Source organism: Erythrolamprus reginae, chromosome 2, assembly GCF_031021105.1.
Source record: "Erythrolamprus reginae isolate rEryReg1 chromosome 2, rEryReg1.hap1, whole genome shotgun sequence".
NCBI lineage: Eukaryota > Metazoa > Chordata > Lepidosauria > Squamata > Dipsadidae > Erythrolamprus > Erythrolamprus reginae.
Window position 1 is genome coordinate 222,403,994 of NC_091951.1, and position 21,595 is coordinate 222,425,588.

The following is a 21,595-nucleotide window of genomic DNA, read 5'->3' on the forward strand; positions in this document are numbered from 1 at the left end:
AAGGATGGATGTGGGTGGGAGGGTGTATGTATGTTAGGGTGGAGCTGCATTCGGAGTATAAGACGCACCCAAAATGTCACCCTCTTTTGGGGGGTAAAATGGTGCATCTTATACTCCGAAAAATACTAAATGAATAAAAATTATTCTGTTACCTAGTGTTCTTTAACATTAGGCAATTACTGATCTGTACATCACTTAGGGACACTTTATTCTTCAAACAATCAATTGTTTAGAAAGCACAGGATGTAATGTGGGAACTCTGTGAATCTGACTGGCCTTCTCTGACTGCCAGGGAAGAAATACCAAGTCTAGGACTAAAGTACACTAGGTCTCTTCCTTGGTCTAGAGTGCACAATCATGCACTTCTTATTTCTTTTAAAACCGATTTATGAATCTAAATATTTTATCCTAACAAGTTTTATTTATTTTAGAAATCCATTTGGCCACCCACTTTCTGTACCGTAACTCACAATAAAAGCAGTAAAAACATTTAAAAAGCATTGACAAATCAATGTTGAGAAACACCCTTTGGTGCCCTAAAGGGAACTGGAAGCCTCTTTCTATTGAAATTCTTGGGGGAAGTATTCAATTTAACAGGGTTGTGTGGAATAATTGGACCATATGAACAAACTACAGCCATACCATGAATGCCAAGTACACACTTTATAAATGCTACGCTTATCTAATAAAAAATAAAAAAAAACCACACACTGAGAGCAAGCAGACTTCAACTCCCTTTCAGCAAAGGAAAAAAACAGATTGCTAAATAGAAAAGGATTGATGGAAAAAAGAAAACGAAAATATGTTCTCTTTTTGATTCAAGCTACTAGGCAACACAGTATCAAGAATAGAGACCTTCAAATTTCTAGGTTTGACCATATTGCAAGATCTAAAATCGTCACCAAACATCAAAAACATCATCAAAGAACCACAACAAAGAATTTTCTTTCTGCACCAACTCAGGAAGCTCAAACTGCCCAAGGAGCTGCTGATACAGTTCTACAGAGGAATTATTGAGTCTGTCATCTGCATCTTTATAATTGTCTGGATTGGTTCTGCAACCCAACAAGACCGACACAGATTTCAGAGGATAATCAGAACTGCAGAGAAAACAATTGCTACAAACCTGCCTTCCATTGAGGACCTGTATACTGTACAAGTCAAAAGGAGGGATATAAAAATATTTACAGATACCTCACATCCTGGACACAAACTGCTTCAGTTCCTTCCCTCAAGATGACTCTATAGAGCACAGAAGAACTAAACACAAGAACATTTTTCCCAAACACCATCACTCTGCTAAACAAACAATTCCTTCAACATTGTCAAAATATTTATTAAGTCTGCACTACATTAATCTTTTCATCATTTCCATCACCCATCTCCCCCCACAACTGACTGTATTACTTGTATCCTTACAATTTATATTGATTGGTTCTTAATATGATTGGATTGCCTATTTTTACCTGGACTATCATTAAGTATTGTACCTTATGATTCCTGACAAACTTATCTTTTCTTTTATGTACACTGAGAGCATATGCACCAAGACAAATTCCTTGTGTGTCCAATCACATTGGGCCAATAAAATTCTATGTTATTCTATTCTTATATTTCACGCTCAGAGAGCATGACCCAGAGAAAGAGAGAAAGAAATTTAAAAGGAACAAAAGTTGGTAATGGAACATAAGAGTGTAGTGTTTTACATCTTTGTGATCCTTGGTTCCCTCTATGTAGTCAAATGAATTTTTATGGTTCATTTTAAGTTAGGACCAGCTGCTAATATGTTAATGCCTCTCCTGACTGCTGCTTCATAGCCACAAAATCTTACTTTTAATGAAAAATAAATTAAATGGTGGAACTTCTTTGTGGCAACTTCCAACTGTGAGTCTGAGCATATGTAAATACTTCTGTATTGGTAGAAATTTTGCAATTAGGAAACGACTAAAGAATAAAAACCCAGACTTTTAGTGATTTTTCAAATGGCCAGACATAAAATGGTGGCAACTGAAAGAAAAGAGAACTTGAACAAAGCTGTACTATATGCTTAGATCTGTTGATTTGCAAACATGGTCCCCTTCACTCTTAAAAAAAAATGTAATTGTAAGTGACATGAAGTATTAGGGGAAAATAAATAGGCCATAAGATTATAAAAGGTGCAAGATCAGCATGTTTGTTAATTGTTTATTGGATAGTAATGTATAACTATGTAAAGTTTGATATGATTAATGGTCTATGTCTTGATGTATACATGGAGAGTATTAAAAAAATTAAAACTTTTTCAAAAAAATTATGTAATTATTGTTTGTCTCCTGAGAATATCCTCAATTTACGACCATTTATTTAACAATGTTTCAAACTTATAATGGTGTCAGATAAAATTACTTCAAATTTACAACTATTGCACTACCCCCATGGTCATGTGATCACAATTTGGGCACGTGGCAACTGGATCACATTTACAACAGTTGCAGCATCTTGCAGTCATGTGATCATAATCTGCAGCCTTCCCAGGCAACTACTGACAAACAAAGTCAGGTAGGAAAGCCAAATTCACTAAACGTCCATGTGGTTTGCTTAATGAACATGATAAAAGTGGTCATAAAATCATGTCCAATCACAGGATAACCATATCACTTAAAAATCAAAATTCCACATTGTTGTTGTAAATCAAGGTGTTAGCAGGCTTAAGATATCATTGGAACTGCTTAATTGTCAACCTCTGAGTGCCTGGGCATTGCTGCAGACAGCATCTGATAATTTTTGAAAACCCTTGAAGAATTACAAGCTTTGGATGGCTCCAGTGCCATCTTGGTTCTTTTTCTTCACAGAACCCAAGCCATTCAAATGCTTCTTGCCTGGGACCCGGTTTCATTTGGCTCTCTTTGATAATCTTAAAATCTTAAATATTTCACTTCAGTTTTGTATCAGCACAGCATTCAGTTTCAGTTACTTATCCTTTCTAATATGATATTATATACACAGACACACAGACACAAACACACACATACACACACACACACATGAAAGTTTTAGCATATTCAGGTTTTTTCCCATGTAAATTTCAGAGAATATTATATCATATCATATCATATCATATCATATACACCGAGAGCATATATTATATTATACAGTACACTGAGAGTATATGCACCAAGAGAAATTCCTTGTGTGTCTAATCACACTTGGCCAATAAAAAATTCTACTGTGTACTATTCTCTCTTCTCTTCTATTCTATTTGACAATAATAACATTATTACCGGTTCACACGCACACGCTTATGTGATACTGTGCATCCACAGAAACGTCCCAGGTGGGTGGGCGGAGCCTCCCGCCGCCAATGCTATCAGTTCTAAGAATCAGTCTGAACCAGGAGCAACCCACCACTGTCTTTCATCCACCGACTTACAAGAAATTGGCATGCTGAGAAGGGAAGACTTGAAGGAGTTTTCTTACCTGTTTCTTCCAGAATCCCGGAACCCTTTGGCAAATGGGTTTCGGTCAATTTTCAACCTGGTAATCTGAGGAACAGAAAATGATTTAGATTCCATAGTGAATATCTTATTCATCACTGTAAACTTTCACCAAACTTTTCTTTCTTATTGCATTGCCTATATTGATTTTATGGAACTCTGCTTGCCCCTTACTTTCTCCTTTTACTGTTTCCTTATTGATGAAATCTAGCACCAACTTCTAGGATAGGGACTTTGAACAGTGCTATGTATATAATAACTACACTGCTACAAGGATAACAAATGCTGTTTCAGATGGAATGTTAAAATAAATTTCATCTCCCAAATGAGCATTTGTAATTTTGCATTTCTTGACAGCTGAAAAATTTACAAGTCATCCATGTATTTAAACTGGAGCTCAATCACATCATGAAGAAAGATATAAACTCTCTAGTGCAGATGATTTGTTAATACATATACACAGATGTTTTCCAAGTGAATCAAAAGTGCAGGAGGCAAAGGTCAATACATCTGGGTGTGATAGACAGCAGGGCTAACCCACATGACCCATAACCTCTCTTTGGTCCTTTAATGCAAGAAACCCAGGGTGGAGGGAGTGGAGAGATTAACTCCAGAATGTAACTAAAATGATATGAAATATGTTATTCCATTCTGAATGATATGAAAATATATTCATTCTATTCTTAGACATTGTTTTTCAAACATGCAAGACTGCATTCAAGCTGCTTTCTTGCCTTGCCGAAATGAAGTTAAACATGTTTTCCAACTAAATTAAAAACATATGGTCTCTGCTGTCAACTAATGCTTCAGACCATAACCAATGGGTTTTTTAGTGCTATATTTGAAATACAAGAGATTCATTCCGTAGGTCAGGGCAACCTCCTCAGACAATTGCAATCTTTTGTAGTTCTCAACCCTGCAATCTCTTATCCAATGTAGTGATCTCAACAGCTATTGAAATTATAAATTGTAAAAAATATTTTCTTTATATTCGGCAAAAACCATTCAGTATTTAAGATGGATTAATGGATGGACAGATGACAAACAGATAATCTTGATATTCCCATATTTACAGGTGATTGTCAACTTCAAAACAGATGAGACCAGCCATAGCCGTCTTCCCTTATCCCAGATTGCCACACAGTATGGGAGTGGGGAGAGGATGGAATGTCAGATCAAACAATAGCAACGGATCATCCCATGGGAACCAAGGTCATCTCAACGGGTGCTGGCCAGAGACTGGAAAGAGTTGCCAGAGAGATGCCAGAACACCTAATTGGGCAATGTGACCTGTGACAATGACAGAGGAAGTTATCTATTCTTTAATTATACTAAAACCCCAGGAGATGGTTAGAGTTGGTTTTGCTTTTGTGTGTGCTCAGTAAAACAGTTCTTTGAGAAAAATGTTCATCTCAGAGTGCTGACTTGGTTGGAACTTTGTCAGTTGGAACTTTGACAAGTGATCTTATAATTTATCCAATGGTTCCGATTTATAACAAATTTTGTTCTTACAAAGAATGCAGCCTCAGGAATACAGTGAATTCTTCCCACCTGCCTTTTCTTTCAAGATGTTATCCCCCCCCCTTGCTTTACTATATTATAAATTTAGATGACCAGTCTACTGCTCTATTGCAATGGAACCATAGTTACTATTTTTCCTATTTCCAATGAAAAGCAAATTGTTAACATATTTCTTCATTCATGAATCATAATTTATAGATCCATTTCCCAATCTCATTGATAGGTTCATGGAAAATATTATCAAAAGTCAAAAATTCAACTTTGATTGATATTGTTTAATAATATCATCTGATATTAAACCACATAAGCCAAAGTGAAATGCAATTGCAGTTGCCAGGAGTTAAAAAACAAAACAAAGAGTTGGCCTTCTCTGGGTCCCGTCGACTAAACAATGTCGTTTGGTGGGCCCCAGGGGAAGAGCCTTCTCTGTGGTGGCCCCGGCCCTCTGGAATCAACTCCACCTGGAGATTAGAACTGCCCCCACCCTCCTTGTCTTTCATAAACTACTCAAGACCCACCTATACCGCCAGGCATGGGGGAGTTGAGACACCTTTCCCCCAGGCTCTTTATATTTTATGTTTGGTATGTATGTGCTGTTTGGTTTTTTAAATATGATAGGGTTTTATATGCTTCTTTTTTAATATTAGATTTGTTTCGCTATAATATTGTTTTTTATTATTGTTGTGAGCCATCCTGAGTCTTCAGAGAGGGGCGGCATACAAATCTAAAAAAATATTATTATTATTATTATTATTATTATTATTATTATTATTATTATTATTAAACCAGTGGAGGGATCCTGCCAGTTTAACAACCAGTTCAGTGATTGTGCACTTCGCTGCATGGGCATGCAGTTTTACAAAAACTTACTTTCCACTTTACTGCTGGTGAGAAAAACAGCTGAGGTGCAGCAATTCGCTTTGTAGCACGAATCACCTGAGAAGATATAGTTAGTAAAGCTGCACGGAGTGTGCAGGTGGGCCCACTTGATCTTCGGAGCGAACCAGTTCACTCCCAACTGATCGTTGGAGCATCCAGTTCACCGAACTGGTGCAAACCAATAGAATCCCATCCCTACAAAACACATCCAGCTCAACTATATTCCAGGGTGAGAAGAACTCTCCCTTGTTGAAGTACATGTATATCATGCTCTACCAGAACAAGCATAAAGTTTAAGTTACAGTATGTGATATTAAATCCTAAGGGAAATTAAGTCTTAAGTAAACTTAACCCTTTAGAAAGTAAGTAACCTTTCCTTTATTAATGATTTGTTTCATATGTGAAAGGAATGTTCCTGTGCTAGCAAACTGGAGGTCTTAAAAATATCATGATCTGAACATGTTTCAGCTATTCAGTAGTGAGATTTGAATTATAGAACAGAGATTTATGCCACCTAAAGTCACAGTTTTCCCTTTGAAACAGTTGAAATATTAATAATACTGCTTGATTTGGCTTCCATTAATTTTCTTTACATTGTGCATCATCAAATATAAATTTGACTTCAATTTTATAGGGAAAAAAGGAGAAAAAGTTAAAGTTTACCACTGGATTTTATGTTTTCCAGAACATAAATTGGGAAATCAGTTATGTCCATTTTTTATTTAGATAATCTGTGAGATGGCCTTGAGTTTACCCTTTTATAGCTGATGAGAATATGTCCATTTGCATGCCTGCAATCTGTTTCCACATTCCATCTATAAGTGGATGTAATACCAAAATGGCTTCAAGATCAGTTACTTATCTTCCTCTCACCTTTTTTTTCCTTTTTTTGTTTTGCCTAATTCCCTTTTGTTTCTTTACAATCTAATCTTAAATAAACCTTTAATCTGATTCAAACCCATGAAGTTGTAAACTCAGATTGAATAGCATGCTCTCATGAAGCTTGCCAACCACACAAGTTGTAAGACTAGGATAAATGAGGAGATGTCTTTTTCCAATCCTGGCTAGGATGGTCTTATCGCCCCACAAATATCTCTGTTCCTTGGAGGAATATTATCTGTCAACTAGATACAGAAGAGAGAGTCAGAATGTGGGGCAAACATAGTACAGATTACTGTGAGTGGCCCATGGCTGGCTCAGCTGGTCACGGATTTTGAGGAGAATGAGCCAAGTCTGTTTGGGTATCCTAGGCCAGTGTTTTTGCCAGCTGAGTCTGACAGTGAGAGTGAAGGGGAGTTAGCATCTGGGGGATCACCAGAGACTATAGAACCCCTAGCTATGGAAATCTCTGAGTCAGAGGATGATGGGGACATCAAGGACCCAATCTTAGACACTAGAGTTAGAAGAATGAGAGACAGGCATGAATATCTCTATAGATGTAGATTCAGATATTAAATATCTCTATGGACGTGTGGTCATCCCTAGCAGTATAAATAGAGAGGCTCATGGGAAAGTAGGTGTGGAAGATCAACGTTCCTCCAATAGGAAGCAAAGATTTGCAACAGAGAGCAGTTCCTAATCCTCCTGGATTCTGAAATCCTGTCTTTGAATGGAGCTTAGTGAGTAAACTGTCAGAGCTGAGAATTTCAGGACCTTGCTGATAAATGCTGAATTGGCAGTCGGCCTGGCATCCCAATGATCTCATCACTGTTTTTTAGCATTTTCTTCATAAAAACAAATTGTATAAGGTTGCCTTTGCATCCGAGTCTTAATTGTAAATTAATTATTGGTAATTAACTGACCAGAACAGAACACAGATCTACTTTTTTAATTTTAAAATAGGAGCATATTTTTTAAAAAGATACTTGTTCATGAATACTAAGCATTTGCTAGCTCATTTTTAAGATCACTGATCAATCTTTTTTTTTAATATATTCAAAGACAGCCTTCACAAAAAAAAGCATTAAAACAATTTAAAAACAAAATGATAATTAAAAAAATTAAGATCACATAAATAAAAGGGTGTCAAGGAGCACACCTTCTTGCTGTAAAGGCAGGATCAACACAAGTGCTGTGACAGGAAAGGGTTTGAAGAGTTGCTTTTTTATTACCTGTTGATTTTGATAAGCGGTAACTGTGGTGAAGACGGTCTCTGGAAAATGGAAGGTTTTCACCCCATCGCCTGTGGGAACTGGTTTCGTGGGAGACAAGTCACTGCTGAAGTCTTTGCAAATAACATGGACGCGTGGCTGATATTTATGCATTGAATGCAAGATTATCTTTTTAAAAATCAAGCAAGAAAAGAGAAAATCATTTGAATGCATTATTTTCAAAACAAAGATTTGGAAATCAATAAATAAGAATGACACTTCAAATCATACACTATTGATCCATCCTTAAGAGAGAGCGCAAAATTTGGAGCCCTGCTTTTTGAAGACTTCATTGCAGGAATGAATGGGATGAAGCTGCTATCTAATTTGGGCTGACAATATCTGCATCTTCACGATAGAGATAGTTTTATGAAGATAATCTCTGTAGAGGGCTTTTGAGGGACCCCATCCCCAGTTATATCTAACCATCCCCTCAGCTCTGAAATGAAAAGGCATATTACAGGTCCTGTCTATAGTGTTCCAGGTAACATATTTTTAAATTAGTTTTTTCAATTTTTTTAACATTAGATTTCTATCTATATACTATTGTGTTGTGAGCCACCCTAAGTCTTCGGACAGGGGCGGAATACAAATCTACTATAATAATAATAATAATAATAATAATAATAATAATAATAATAATAATAATAATAATTGGACTCAGAAGAAGAGCCTTTTTGGCCAGGCATCCACCCTGAGGAACATCATCCCCATCAACACTACTGATTTTCTTTAAATCCTTTAAAACTTGGTTTTGTCACCAGGCTTTGGGATCCCATGGAAATGGGGACCCTGTGAAATGGTTATGTTGTATGCAAGACCTTGAATCTACTCTCTTATGATTTTGATTATGTTTTTCATCGTACTGGATTTTAAAATTAATTAAATTGTGCTACCACATTATTTAAAAGATAAATAAATGTGTTTGATAAATAATCAGATAAACTAGTTATCTAGGTAAGTAAATACTTCATGTGTGTTCGTAAGTACCTTCAGATCAGTGGACTTTGGCAATTGCCTGGAGAAGTCCCTGTAGTTTTCTTAGCAAGTTTTCAGAGATGGTTCGCTCTTGCCTACTTCCTATTGTTGAGAGAAAGTGGGACTGGTCCAAAGTCACCCAGCTCACTTTGTGCCCAAAGTAGGATGAGAACCCCTGCACCAAATTGGTTCTCTGCATGCATAAATTTAAACATGCAGCAGAGAGTGGAAGAGGAACGTACCCCAGTAGAGGTAAGAAAGTGGCACTAATGTTGTGTACAGACACTATTTGGAGAATGTAGAAGAGTGAAACAGGCAACAGTGAGAGCTAGAAAGGGCAAAGCTAAATGGACCTCTACTGAAAATTGAATGCAAATCCTTGTGACTCACATGGCCTTGATCATCTAGCTCATTGTTGGTCAGCTTGAGTTTATCAAAACTGACAACTTGCCGCATCCAGGTGTCTCCAGATGCCAGTGAGTCAGGGTGAATATAGACCCTCGGAGGCACAGGGGAGTCAGCGTTTCCCGCTACCATCCACTTGGAGCTGTGATACACATACCTGGGAGAAGTAAAGATGGGAGGGAGAAAGCTGTATTACTTAAATATCAAATCCTCCCCTATTCTTTATATTATTATTATTTCTTTGTCACCCATCAAAAAGCATTCAAGATGTCAGATTATTTGCAGAGGAAGGAAACTATACCCTCTGTCTGTCTGTCTGTCTGTCTGTCTGTCTGTCTGTCTGTCTGTCTGTCTGTCTGTAATGGGACCCAGGTGATACCTGGAAATACTTCCTCACTTCTGCATCTCTATTAATCCTCCTTTCTGATTATTACCCCCTAAATTTTTTGCACAATTGGGCAGGCTAATTGGTTAACTTTACGAATACCAGGTGACATACTAGGAAATATTTCATCATTTGCAGACAATTCTTCTACTTTACTCTGTAATCCAGGTGCTTGTGTTTCTCAGTCTAAATCAGAGGTCTTCAAACTTGGCAACTTTAAACAGCTGGCTGGAGAATTCTGGGAGTTGAAGTCCACAAGTCTTAAAGTTGCCAAGTTTGGGGACCTCTGGTTTAAATCATGGAAATCATGATGGGTAAGAAGTATGCCATGTTTGTCATATCTCTCAGGATTGTTTCCCCATTCTTTCTCCAAATCTTTCCTAGCAAATGGGCTCAGCATTGCCTTGCTTGAATTCCTACTCTTTTTGAGAAAGCTATTCAATATATATATATATTTAATCTGCTTTTTTCACTCCTTTTCTCCAAATGTTTATATTGTCTTATTTTCTAAGACTAGGTTTAGAAAATACCAATGTTCTTATTTTTATGGTGAATAATAAAATATGTTTAGCAGAAAATACAAGGCATATTCTCATGCTTAGGTAGCTATTTTTATGTTAAACATCAATGATCAATTTGGTCCAATACTCAGGAGAAAAATAATTTCTCAGGCAGATGAACATCATATCCAGGAAAAAGATCTGAAATAAGATACTGTTTTATTATGAATTCAGGAAAATCTTGTTCTAACTTCTAAGCATTTCCCAGCTAAGCTAACCTTTACCTGTATCTCTTGTTATCCACAGGTACAATGTCCATGGCTATGTAATACTGCTGGTGGGGGTCCAGTCCTGTAATCTTCACTCTCATTGCAGGAAACATTCTCCTGCAAAAAAGAGGGAGGGGTGAGCAAAGAAATATGATTGCAATAAGAGTTCCCTTTGTTGAGACAGCAGTACCCCAAAATTAAGAAGTTATGTTTTAAGCTACCTAGAGTCACCTTGAATTTGACCCCCTCCGAGAGACCTCCACAACTTGGGCATCTTTGTTGATCCACAGCTGACATTGGACCATCATCTTTCGGCTGTGGCGAGCGGGGTGTTTGCCCAGGTCTGCCTGGTGCACCAGTTGCGGCCCTATCTGGACAGGGAGTCTCTACTCACAGTCACTCATGCCCTTATCACCTTGAGGTTCAACTACTGCAATGCTCTCTACATGGGGCTAACTCTGAAGAGCGTTCGGAAACTGCAAATTGTGCAGAACACAGCCCTGTGAGCAGTCGTGGGCTTGCCCAGACATGCACATATCTCTCCAACACTCCGCAGATTGCATTGGCTGCCAATTGGTTTCTGGACGCAATTCAAAATGTTGGTTATGACCTATAGAGCCCTACATGGCATCGGACCAGAATACTTATAGGGCTGCCTTTCCAGGTCCCATCAACTAGACAATGTCACTTGGTGGGGCCTTCTCTGTGGTGGCCCTGGCCCTCTGGAATCAACTCCCCCTGGAGATTCGTACTGCTCCCACCCTCCTTGCTTTCTGTAAGAGTCTCAAGACTCATATATGTTGCCAAGCTTGGGACTATTAGACTTCTGCGAAAATTATGTGAGTTAGTGTATTGAATGAGTATGAGTAATTGGATTCAGGATGCTATATATTGTTATTTCATATGTATGCCACCTCGAATCTTTGGGGGCGGGTGGTATACAAATCTAAAAAAATAAATAAATGTTGTAAGCCGCCCCAAGTCCTTGTAGAGGGGTGGCATGGCATAAAAGTCCAATTAATTAATTAATTAATTAATAGTAATAATAATAATAATAATAATAATAATAATAATAATAATAATAATAATACATATATATATACATACATACATACATGCACACACACACACACACAAGTAGGTAAGTAATTCATGGAATGTATTAAGTGAAAAAACTATATATTGATCTTATTGCTGCATCTTGTCCATTATTTTGTACTACTGTACAGTTGTAAAGATTCCAAGGTTTTGGGTCAGAATGAAGATTTTGGTCTAGAGACAGAAGTATGCATGATTTTCATGTTTTTTCTGAACATCTTAGAAGAATGTAGCAAGCCAAGGCCAAATGGAATGATTCAATTTATTTATTCACACAGTATATTTAATATATTACCTATTAATTGATATTCTGGCTTTTTCTTTATTCTGCCCTTCCATCTTTAATTACATTCTTTTTTCTTTTGGTGGGTGGATGAAGCCCACTTTTGATGGTCTTGTCATACTATCTAAAACTCAATGCAGCATCAGCCAGTACTGCTTGTTTAATCACCCATATTTTTAACAGGTTTGACAATTCAGTATGGAACCATTTAATGCCTAGGCATGTTCTCACTTTGATATTTGTACATCAGGAGTGGGTTTCAGCAGGTTCTGACCAGTTCTAGTGAAAATTTTGAGTCATTTAGAGAACCTGTAAATATCACCTCTGACTGGCCCCATCTATTCTCTGCCTCTCAAGTCCCAACTGATTGGAAGGAAATGGGGATTCTGCAGTAACCTTCCTCTGGAGTGGGGAGAGAATGGAGATTTTACAGTATCCTTCCAAAGCCACACACCCCAAGCCTCACCCCCCCCCCAAGCCACACCCACAGAACCGGTAGGGGAAAAAATTGAATCCCGCCACTGTTGTACATCTTGAAAAAATTGAAGACCTAAGGCTAGAATTATTAACTTGATAATTAATCATTAATTAAATTACTGTATTCTTATTTAAATATACATGAAAATTAAATTAAAACAAATGTTCCCGCTTCTTGGTCTTGGCCCAAACTACTGTTTGAAGTAGAGCCCTGGAAATTTTATTCTATGTAAAATCATGTGTACTCCTCAACTTGAAAAGAATAGTTACAATATAGCAATTGTTTGCATTAATTGCTGTTAATGTGCATCAATGTGCTGTTTTAAGGTATTGTCTCACTCTTTTCTCTTTCACAAATGCTCTGTCCATCAGAAATGAATGATAAACAAATATCTGCCTTGTTTTATCAAAAAGATGCAGTTGTCCTATTCGCTAGTTAAAAACAATTGGTTTATGAGGTCAGTATTGTGCATACACACTGTTTTGATAACTGGGTTTCTGCAATTAACTTAAATCCCTTGTCAGCTTCATGTGTGGTTTTCTTACAAGGAAAGAAAAGGGGGGAGGGATTTTTTTCCCCACTCAGTATAACAATTCTTCTTTTTAAAACATTAGTCCTCCAGGTCTTATTCAGTAGACTTCAGATGCAATACATAAAATTGTACTTCAGAGTTTACCTCCCAATAACAGGCAATGTTTCTGAAGCAATGCTGGCAGCTGAGGTGATGTACATCATTTGTATCATCTATCTAATCACATAATATTTTGCATTAAATAATAATTTGCAGCGAAGATATTTTTCAGAAATGATCAGATATAATCTTTTCACCTTTCGTCTGCATTTTCCCCAAACAACAGGAATAATGAATGACTGGCAGCTACGGTAGGTGGAACTGTCTTTTGCATTTTACTGCTGAATAACAGGGGAATGAACATAAAAAGATGCTGACTTTATGTCATGTCTTGCAAAGGCCAACTAAAGCCTGGAGCAATATGCTTGCTCAGCAAACCTGTGATAATCTCACGTTCTTTCTGTGTGGTCAGTGTCATTTTACATGACATAAGCAATTTCTCTTACCCCAAGCAATACCTCAGTGATAGTTATATGAAGAATGAGCCAAATTGCATCCAAATGATGTGACTGTTCTCACAGTCAAAACCCAATAAATATATAAATGGTGTTAATTTTCACCACTCTTTTTTGGCTTTGTGACTATTTCTCCTGCAGGATGCAAGGAAGAAATGACTGTATTTGCAAGTCCTGTGGTTTGACAAGCTTGCTCCAATTTTAATTTTACTCCTACTTTTACGCCTGCTCCCCTGCACACATCCCCTCCATCTTAGCTCATTTGCAACTTTAGTCAGTATATTACAGGGCCTTTTTATTATTTTATTTAAATGCCTTCATCCTAGAAACTCTGAAGTCACACTTAGTCGGTTGATTTGATTCATTACTGACAACCCTGTGGGTAAAGAAAGATTATGTACATGTGCCCTTAATAGCTTCATTTGATTTGAAACAAAAATACCACTGTGACATGTGATATGTGAAATGGGTAAGAAAACAGGGTCGTGCTGAGTTTACCTTTATTTCAGCACCCAACTTCACACTACTCTATCTGTGTTGTGTAATCTGACAGTGCTTGCAGTTATTCCTCCCTCCAAAAGCTTTCATTAGGTCAAAAAGAATAGGTCCCTTTTCCCTACTGAACAGCGCTGTGCATGTTTATAAATGCATTTGAACAAAATTAAAATTAAGAGGGTTTATTTAAACAGATGATCTCTCCTCACTCTCACTTCTGATATTGATATTCAATTATCTGGAATAGAACATTACCACCACCCCCTCCATTGAATATGAAGTCTCAAGGCACTTTGGGGCCTGATAGGTAAAAAAAAGTAACAAGGGATGCCAACAGTTACGGAGTTTACAGGACGAAAAGCCTGTTCTGAATGAACTAATATCAATAAAGAAATTTACCTATGGCAAGCAGGGAACCAATGATTTTGAGCTACTATAAGAAACAAATGTTCTAATACTGTGATGGCACAAAAGGACCTCAGGCAGTGAAAGGCTGCAAAAAATTTTATTACCACACTGTGGACGTGGGTTATTTTGTGAGTGTGGCTTGCCAGCCATGTGACCAGGCTTGACAATCATGTGACTGGGGGTGGCTTAAAGGTCATGTGACTGACTTAAAGGTGGCCAACTTGACATCACTCACGTCAAGGGTTTGGCTTCCTATCTTTTTACTATTACTGAACATGCAAAATATACTGTTTAATTCTATGTATACATGCCATATGAGTACATACATATTTACACACAGGCACATCAAAATATACATTATCTACTATATAAACTGTACTTGTATGTACACACATGCACAGCTCTTCTAAAATGATACACATTCAACCTAATTTACTATGATAGGAAAAACCTACCCAGAGCCCAGAAGGAGAAAAAAGAAAAAAATGCAATTTTTTTTCTACTGGTTCTGCATACCTGACCATACCCGAAGGAGCCCATCACTGCCATCAGGTTTTTGAACTTCCGGTAGGCCTGGTGGGATGTTTTTTCACCATCCACAGGCTCCGGAGGCTTTCCTGAAGCCTGGGGAGGGCGAAAAATGGCACAACGGACCTACTGGAAGTCTGGAGGCTTCAGTAAGGTCTACACACAGGTGCATGTGTGTGTGTGTGCATTTATGCGTGGGAAGGAGGGCATTGCATTATGGGATAATGGCATCCGATAATGGCATTTTTGGCACCTGAGCAAAAAAAAGGTTCACCATCACTGCTTTAATAGGTACTCTTCAAAGCTGGTGGTGTCCTCTTTTTTCTTTCCTTTTCACTTTGGAATCAAACTAAAAATATCCCTCTGCAAAGAACCATATTTACTACTAAAAACTGTGCTCAACTCAATATTAAGAACCAAAATCTCACTATGTTATTTTGGAAAGATTTAACAGGTTAATCTTCCTTTATAAATACCTCCAAGGAAGTACAAGCCACCACAAACCCACAAAACCTCCAGCAACTCCCAAGTTACCTATTGAAAATGTCAAATCTAATCATTGACTCATTTTTATTGAGGGGAAGGTTTCCAGTGTCTATCCTAACTTTTTTCCCAGATAAGTTCGAATGAGAATTTGACACAGAGTTATTTTTTAAAACAATTAATAAGTAGAATATAGAACTTAGAATGATAGGGTTGGAAGGGACCTAGTGGGGGGGGTCTTCTACTACAACTCCCTGCTCAAGCAGGAAATCTTATAGAAATTGGGACAAATTATTGTCCAATCTTTTCTTGAAACCCTCCAGTGATGGAGCTCCCAGAACTTCTAGAAGCAGGCTCTTCTGCTGATTAATTGTTGTCACAGTCAGGAAATTTCTCCTTTAATTTACTTTACTTTAAGATCTCTCTTCGATGATCTTCCACCCATAATGTCTTGTTCTGCCAGCAGATACTTTGGAGAATAGGAGAATAGAATAGCCCCAGAAATCCTACTGCACATTAGAACATCATCTTTACTGTCTCACAAACCATGAAGGTCTTCAAGCTCTTTAAAGCAGAGGTCTTCAAACTTGGCAACTTGAAGACTTTTGGACTTCAACTCCCAGAAATCTCCAGCAACATAAAGCATTTCACCAGGCCTTCTTTTCCTTTTTTTACAATCTTGTCTAAAGGAAAAGTTTTAAACAATTCAGAGAAGGGACTGAGGTTTGGAGGTGTGCAGCTTTGTGACTTTGAATCTGCTGCAGTAACAAACTGTTCATATTCCAATATTCAATAGCTGACCACAATGGTTGTTTTACTGGACTTAGATAAACTGAGACTGGTTGGAAAATACATAGTAGAGAAATGTTCTTTTCTGACCACTTTAGGAAGATGTGTAAGAAATTTACGATCTCTTGCTCCACCTAGCTGTTGTTTCTTCCATTTCACTCCTTTCTAGTTTGGGCTTTTCAGCAACAGCATGAGGTTGTGGTTGATAATTGCCTCTGTCTTGTTTTTTAAGGACCACTTTCAAAAACATTTAAAAATCTGTCTGTTTCCAGGATCATTGGCAGGAAGAGACTTTTGAATTTCCATCTTGAGAAAAAGGATTTATATGTCTGAGACTGATTTCTGAACTGAAAATCTGAATGCATCTTTTCAGGGTAAAGAAATCATTTCTACATTGGCTTTTATTTATATTGCAGAATGTTGTACTGTTTCAGTAGACATTGTATAGATCCTCTGGTATATTTACTGTATAACAATAAATATACGAGCATATAATATCAAATCACCAATATAATAAATGTCACTATGCCTTCCTTAGGCAGGCAACTATTCCATTCCTCAAAAGATTTGATAACATCTTCTAGGCGTTAATAAACATCCAGAAAACCTTAACAGAAAAGCTACTCTTGCCTCTGGAACAAACTTTTTCAAAGAAAGAGAGGTTTTTCAGAGAAATCCCACTTCCATGCCCCTTCCCATTAATTCTTTTGATAGGAGGGGATTTCAGTCAGTCAGTCAGTCAATTTTGATTGCCATCTGACTCAACCAAATGATTCTGGGTGGCTTACAATTCTGAAACAATTTAAACAATTTAAATGAACATTAAAACAACAAAACAATCACAAAATAAATAAGTACAAATAGCAGCCATGATGATTAATCAACCAACACTAAAACCAAGTAACAGGGTCTTTAACACACTCCAAACCCCAGCCGATAGCCAGGTTTTTAAATCTTTGCAAAAAACCAGTAGGGTTGGGGCCATTTCCATTCCCTGAGGGGGGAACAGTGTTTAATAAGGCAGGGGCTACACTGGAAAAACACATCTTCTAGTTCCCACCAATTGACAGTCTTTAACAGATGGGATCTGCAGCATGCCATACTTGTTGGGTTGGATTGGACGATTAGAAAATTTTGAAAAAAGACAGGTAACTCAGGTAACTCATACCTGAGCCATATTAAAAGTAATAACCAGCACCTTGAACTACTCCCAGAAACACACTGGCAGCTAGTGCAGCTCATGGAGCAATAGTGTTATGTGCTGTGTAGCCAGCACCATTTATTATCTGTGCATTTTGCAGTTGCATTTTGCACCAGTTGAAGTTTCCAAATGCTCTTCAAGGGAAGCCCCATGTAGAGCGCATTCGAGAAATCTTCATCTGAACATCTTTGTTTGTCTGTATTAGTTGGGGAGATCCTATTCAGAACTCTCAATGCTGAAAATACTAAAGCTATCCAGTTCTTGGATATGTTTGCCACTATGAACTTATGCCCTAAAGATAATGACTATTTTGAATTAATGCCAGTTCCAGAGCTATCTTCAAGGACATCCCCATCCACAATGCACTGAATGAGGCTAAACTCAAGGTGGTCCTAGCATGTGATTCCTGCACTGTGAAAACTTTATTTATAAGCAAGTCTAAATTGCAAAGTTGATTCTCAAAAGGAAATGTACTCCCTTGCAAAACAAGCTAAAGTTCCAGAGTTCTTCAGTCTTGGAAACTTTAAGGCTTATAGATGTCAACTGGCTATCAGCATAGCTGGCTGGTGAATTCTGGGAGTTGAAGTCCACAAGTCATAAAGTTGCCAAGTTTGGGGACCCCTGAGCTAAACCTTCCTCTCTTCCACTCCCTTTCATAGAAGAATGGAATACGTGCAGGATTATATCCATCCAGTTTGCATGAAATTGTATAAAAGAAGCTAAATGTGAATATAATGGGACTAAACACAGGTTTCACTATGTGCCTCTCTTGCTGCTGAAAGGGTCCCAAATTTGCCCACAAAGCAACATTAGTTATGAATCCAATTATGTTGACAGAGCAACAAGTCCTGTGAATCTATCAAACATGCTCTGCGTTACAGTTGATCTAATGCCAAGGAGCACAGGGGATGCTGAAAGCACCAGGTGCAAAGAGCCAGCTGGCCCCGAAGCCTGGGATCACCACTGTCCAGAATCTCAAGAGATTACAAAGTACTGCAGAACAGAGGAGGGGGACACATGGAGCCAGCTGCAATCAGTTTAAGAGGCTGGGAAAGTAGTGCAACATCCTGACCTAAGTGAAGTCATGGGAGATTTGCTGTAGAAGTCGATTGGTTAAGGTTTTTAAGCTATGGCAAGAAAATCTTCATGTAGTTGATATGCTGCATGATAGCAATATACAACTTCCGTACACTGTGCTAGTAAAAATGCAAGGGCCATACCCATGGAATACATAGAGCACTTAAGGGGCCACAGCCCTGAGTAGCTGCAGCCCCACATCATAATCTTCAAACCAACATGTAAGGCTGCTTCACCCAGCTCCAGTTATAAAAATTGAACAAAGGGCAGCAGCTAGCAACCCTGTATGCTAATGATTACCTTGCAATGAGCAGCAAACATAAAATTCAAAAAGAAGTAAATGTTGTTTGTGTGATGTATATTAATTTGCATACCAGCTTCCCAGTGGTGGGTTTCAATTTTTTTTTTAATTTTACTGCCAGTTCTGTGGGTGTGGCTTGGCTTGGCTTGGTGGGCATGGCAGGGAAGGATATTTCAAAATTCCCATTTCCTCCCAATCAGCTGGGACTCAGGAGGCAGAGAATAGATGGGGATGGGACTAGTCTGAGGTGGTATTTATTGGTTCTCCAAACTACTCAAAATTTCCACTACCGGTTCTCCAGAACTGGTCAGAACCTGCTGAAACCCAAATCTGATTCTAACCAAATACTAAAATAGCTGCCCAAATTGAAGGCATTTCTTTATGTTTTGAATCCTGCCATATTTTCAAAAAGCAAAGAATAGTGTACCTTCCTGACTGATACTCAGAACAATTCTGGCTGGTAGGTTAAATAGAGATATAAGATCATCATACATCCCTGACAATATTATGGCTTGTTGATCATGATAGCATGAAGACTGTTGAGATAAACAGCAATAAATATAATTTAGGTTTAAAGGCTATAAACTATTTAAAAAAAATAAAAAATTGTTAACTCAAAAATCATAACTGTTATAAAATTTTGTTCAGTTAATTGTTATTAAATTTTACTGTAAAGAGCCAGAGGTAAATAATTTGTCAAATTGAGCATGTTTCCAGATGATGCAGCATTGATTCATTCCATGCAACATTATAGTGGGGGTTTGCCATTTCAGGATAGTGTGTGTGTGCGCGCGTGGGGGGGTATTTTTCAAATTCCTAATTCAGCATTTCTTTGTAGTACGGTTTAAGCAGAGGATTTTGTTATGTTTCCTGATTTTAATTGATGCTGAATGCCATTTAAAAGGTCTTTTGATTTTTAAAACTTAACAGTTATATATGGTTTATAAAATTAAAGTGGTTCCTTAAATGTGGAAAATGTGGCTAGCTACTTCTATTGTTTGTTTTCAGTAGCATATTGTCATTAGGGGATTCGCCTCCCAGGTTTTTAAGCATATACCAAAAACAAGATTAGCGACAGTTGTTTGTATCCCACTTAAAGGCTTCAAAGGGCTTCAAAAGAGAAGGCTGGATTTAATAATTTTCTGACAATATTGACTGTCAAAATGTTTCTGAGCACATCTCATTTATTTGGAACTTGAGATTCTTACTACCACCGCAAAGATCATCTCACAAGCCACAAAGACAATCTACAACTGGTCTCCCTAGTCAAATTCATGAAGTAAACCAAAAAGGGAAGAAAAATAAAATATTGTGGAGAGGAGGATTTCTATCACTGGGTATTGCTCAAGCAGAATAGCATTCTTTCTGGGGTTTTCTCTGTCCAAGGTGCTGATTGCTTAGAAAATAAACATTAATTTGCAATTATAAAGGAAGCTGGGTGGAATACACAACTTTATTTGGGAAGATCAGAGACTTTTCCTGAAGAAATAAAAGACCTTTCTCTATTATAGCCTGTTATAGTCTACTGTAATATTCCAATTCCTTAAAAGAAACATTGGCAGTGGGATGTGGAATTTGTAGAGGGCTTCTACCCATCAGTGCTGACACAGCTAGGTATGGTATGGTGTTTTTACAAAATAACAACAGAGGCAAAAAGCCTATTTAATCCATGAAGTCTGAATAGGTTGGATGAAATGAATGTCACTCTTTTTGACCTCTGAGACATTATATAGTGTCTGAATCAATGTGAATGGAAGTTGCCCAGCTGCACATCGTGGGCTTCCCCCTCCCTCTGCTATGTGGCACTTTATTTTTCTCCATATGCAAGAAAATATAGGACTATATCTTAAGTGACATCTAGTTCTGCCTTAAGGAATCCAAATCTGGGGGGTAGAGTAAACATTGGCCCTGTCAAGTATAATAAAAAAATAATTTACTGCTATGCAGAAAAAAAATACTATCCTTTTAAAGCTGAGGCAACTTTATATAAGATAACATAGCTATATCATTTATTGTGTCAAAATGTTGTGTTCATAGCAGGAAGGGCATGGAAATTCATGCAACTAGTTACAATAGAATAATGCAAGTTAGGTAATGACATAAAAACATAAGCAGTGCCCTGCTTGGTCAGTTCCATGGTCCATCTTATCCAGTAGTCTATTCTCACTGTGACCAACAACTGCACAAAGAAGCTCACTAGTTTCCCAGCAGGTGGCCTTCAGAGGCAGTCATGCTCCCATCAAAAGTAATAGCCATTGACCCCCATGACGTTTGCTCTATCCAGCTTATTTTAAAAAGGTAAAGATTTCTCCTGTCTGATAAGGAAGGTCTGACTCCAGGGGACAGGATTTATCTGTTTCCTAACTGAGAGAGCCAGCATTGTCTGAAGATGTTTCCATGGTTGTTAAACTGAATGTAAACATGACTGGGATAAACATATATCCATCCTAAGATAAAATACAGGAAATAGTATAAGAGCAGACTAGATGGAACATGAGGTCTTTTTCTACCGTCAATCTTCTATGTTTCTATGTGGCTGGCTGGCTGGTTGGCACATGGAAAGCTGTTGGGTTCCCATTGAAGTGGTACCCATTTATCTATTTACATTTGCATGTTTTCAAACTGCTTAGGTGGGCAGGAACTGATTCAGGAGCTCTCCTATCATATGGTACTTGGGTCTGGGACTGCCAACCTTAACAAGCCCAGCATCTTAACCATCTTATGAAGCCAGCCAAACTGGTAGCCAGCAGCACATTGTGTGGTAGCAAATTCCAAACTTGGATGGTTGTAGTATCTTGGGAATGAAAA

At 37.8% G+C, this 21,595-nt stretch overlaps 1 protein-coding gene across 1 annotated transcript in view; it reads right to left on the minus strand.

The window, feature by feature from the left end:
• The window catches only part of TBX15 (T-box transcription factor 15), an 84,048-nt gene that overhangs the window by 22,017 nt on the left and 40,436 nt on the right, over window positions 1-21,595 (minus strand). Inside the window, exons 3-6 of the mRNA XM_070736157.1 lie at window positions 10,576-10,677; window positions 9,392-9,563; window positions 7,985-8,152; window positions 3,457-3,521 (exon numbers count right to left, since the gene is read on the minus strand). Of these exons, the coding sequence (XP_070592258.1) occupies window positions 3,457-3,521; window positions 7,985-8,152; window positions 9,392-9,563; window positions 10,576-10,677 (507 nt within the window). The remainder of the gene's footprint in view (window positions 1-3,456; window positions 3,522-7,984; window positions 8,153-9,391; window positions 9,564-10,575; window positions 10,678-21,595) is intronic.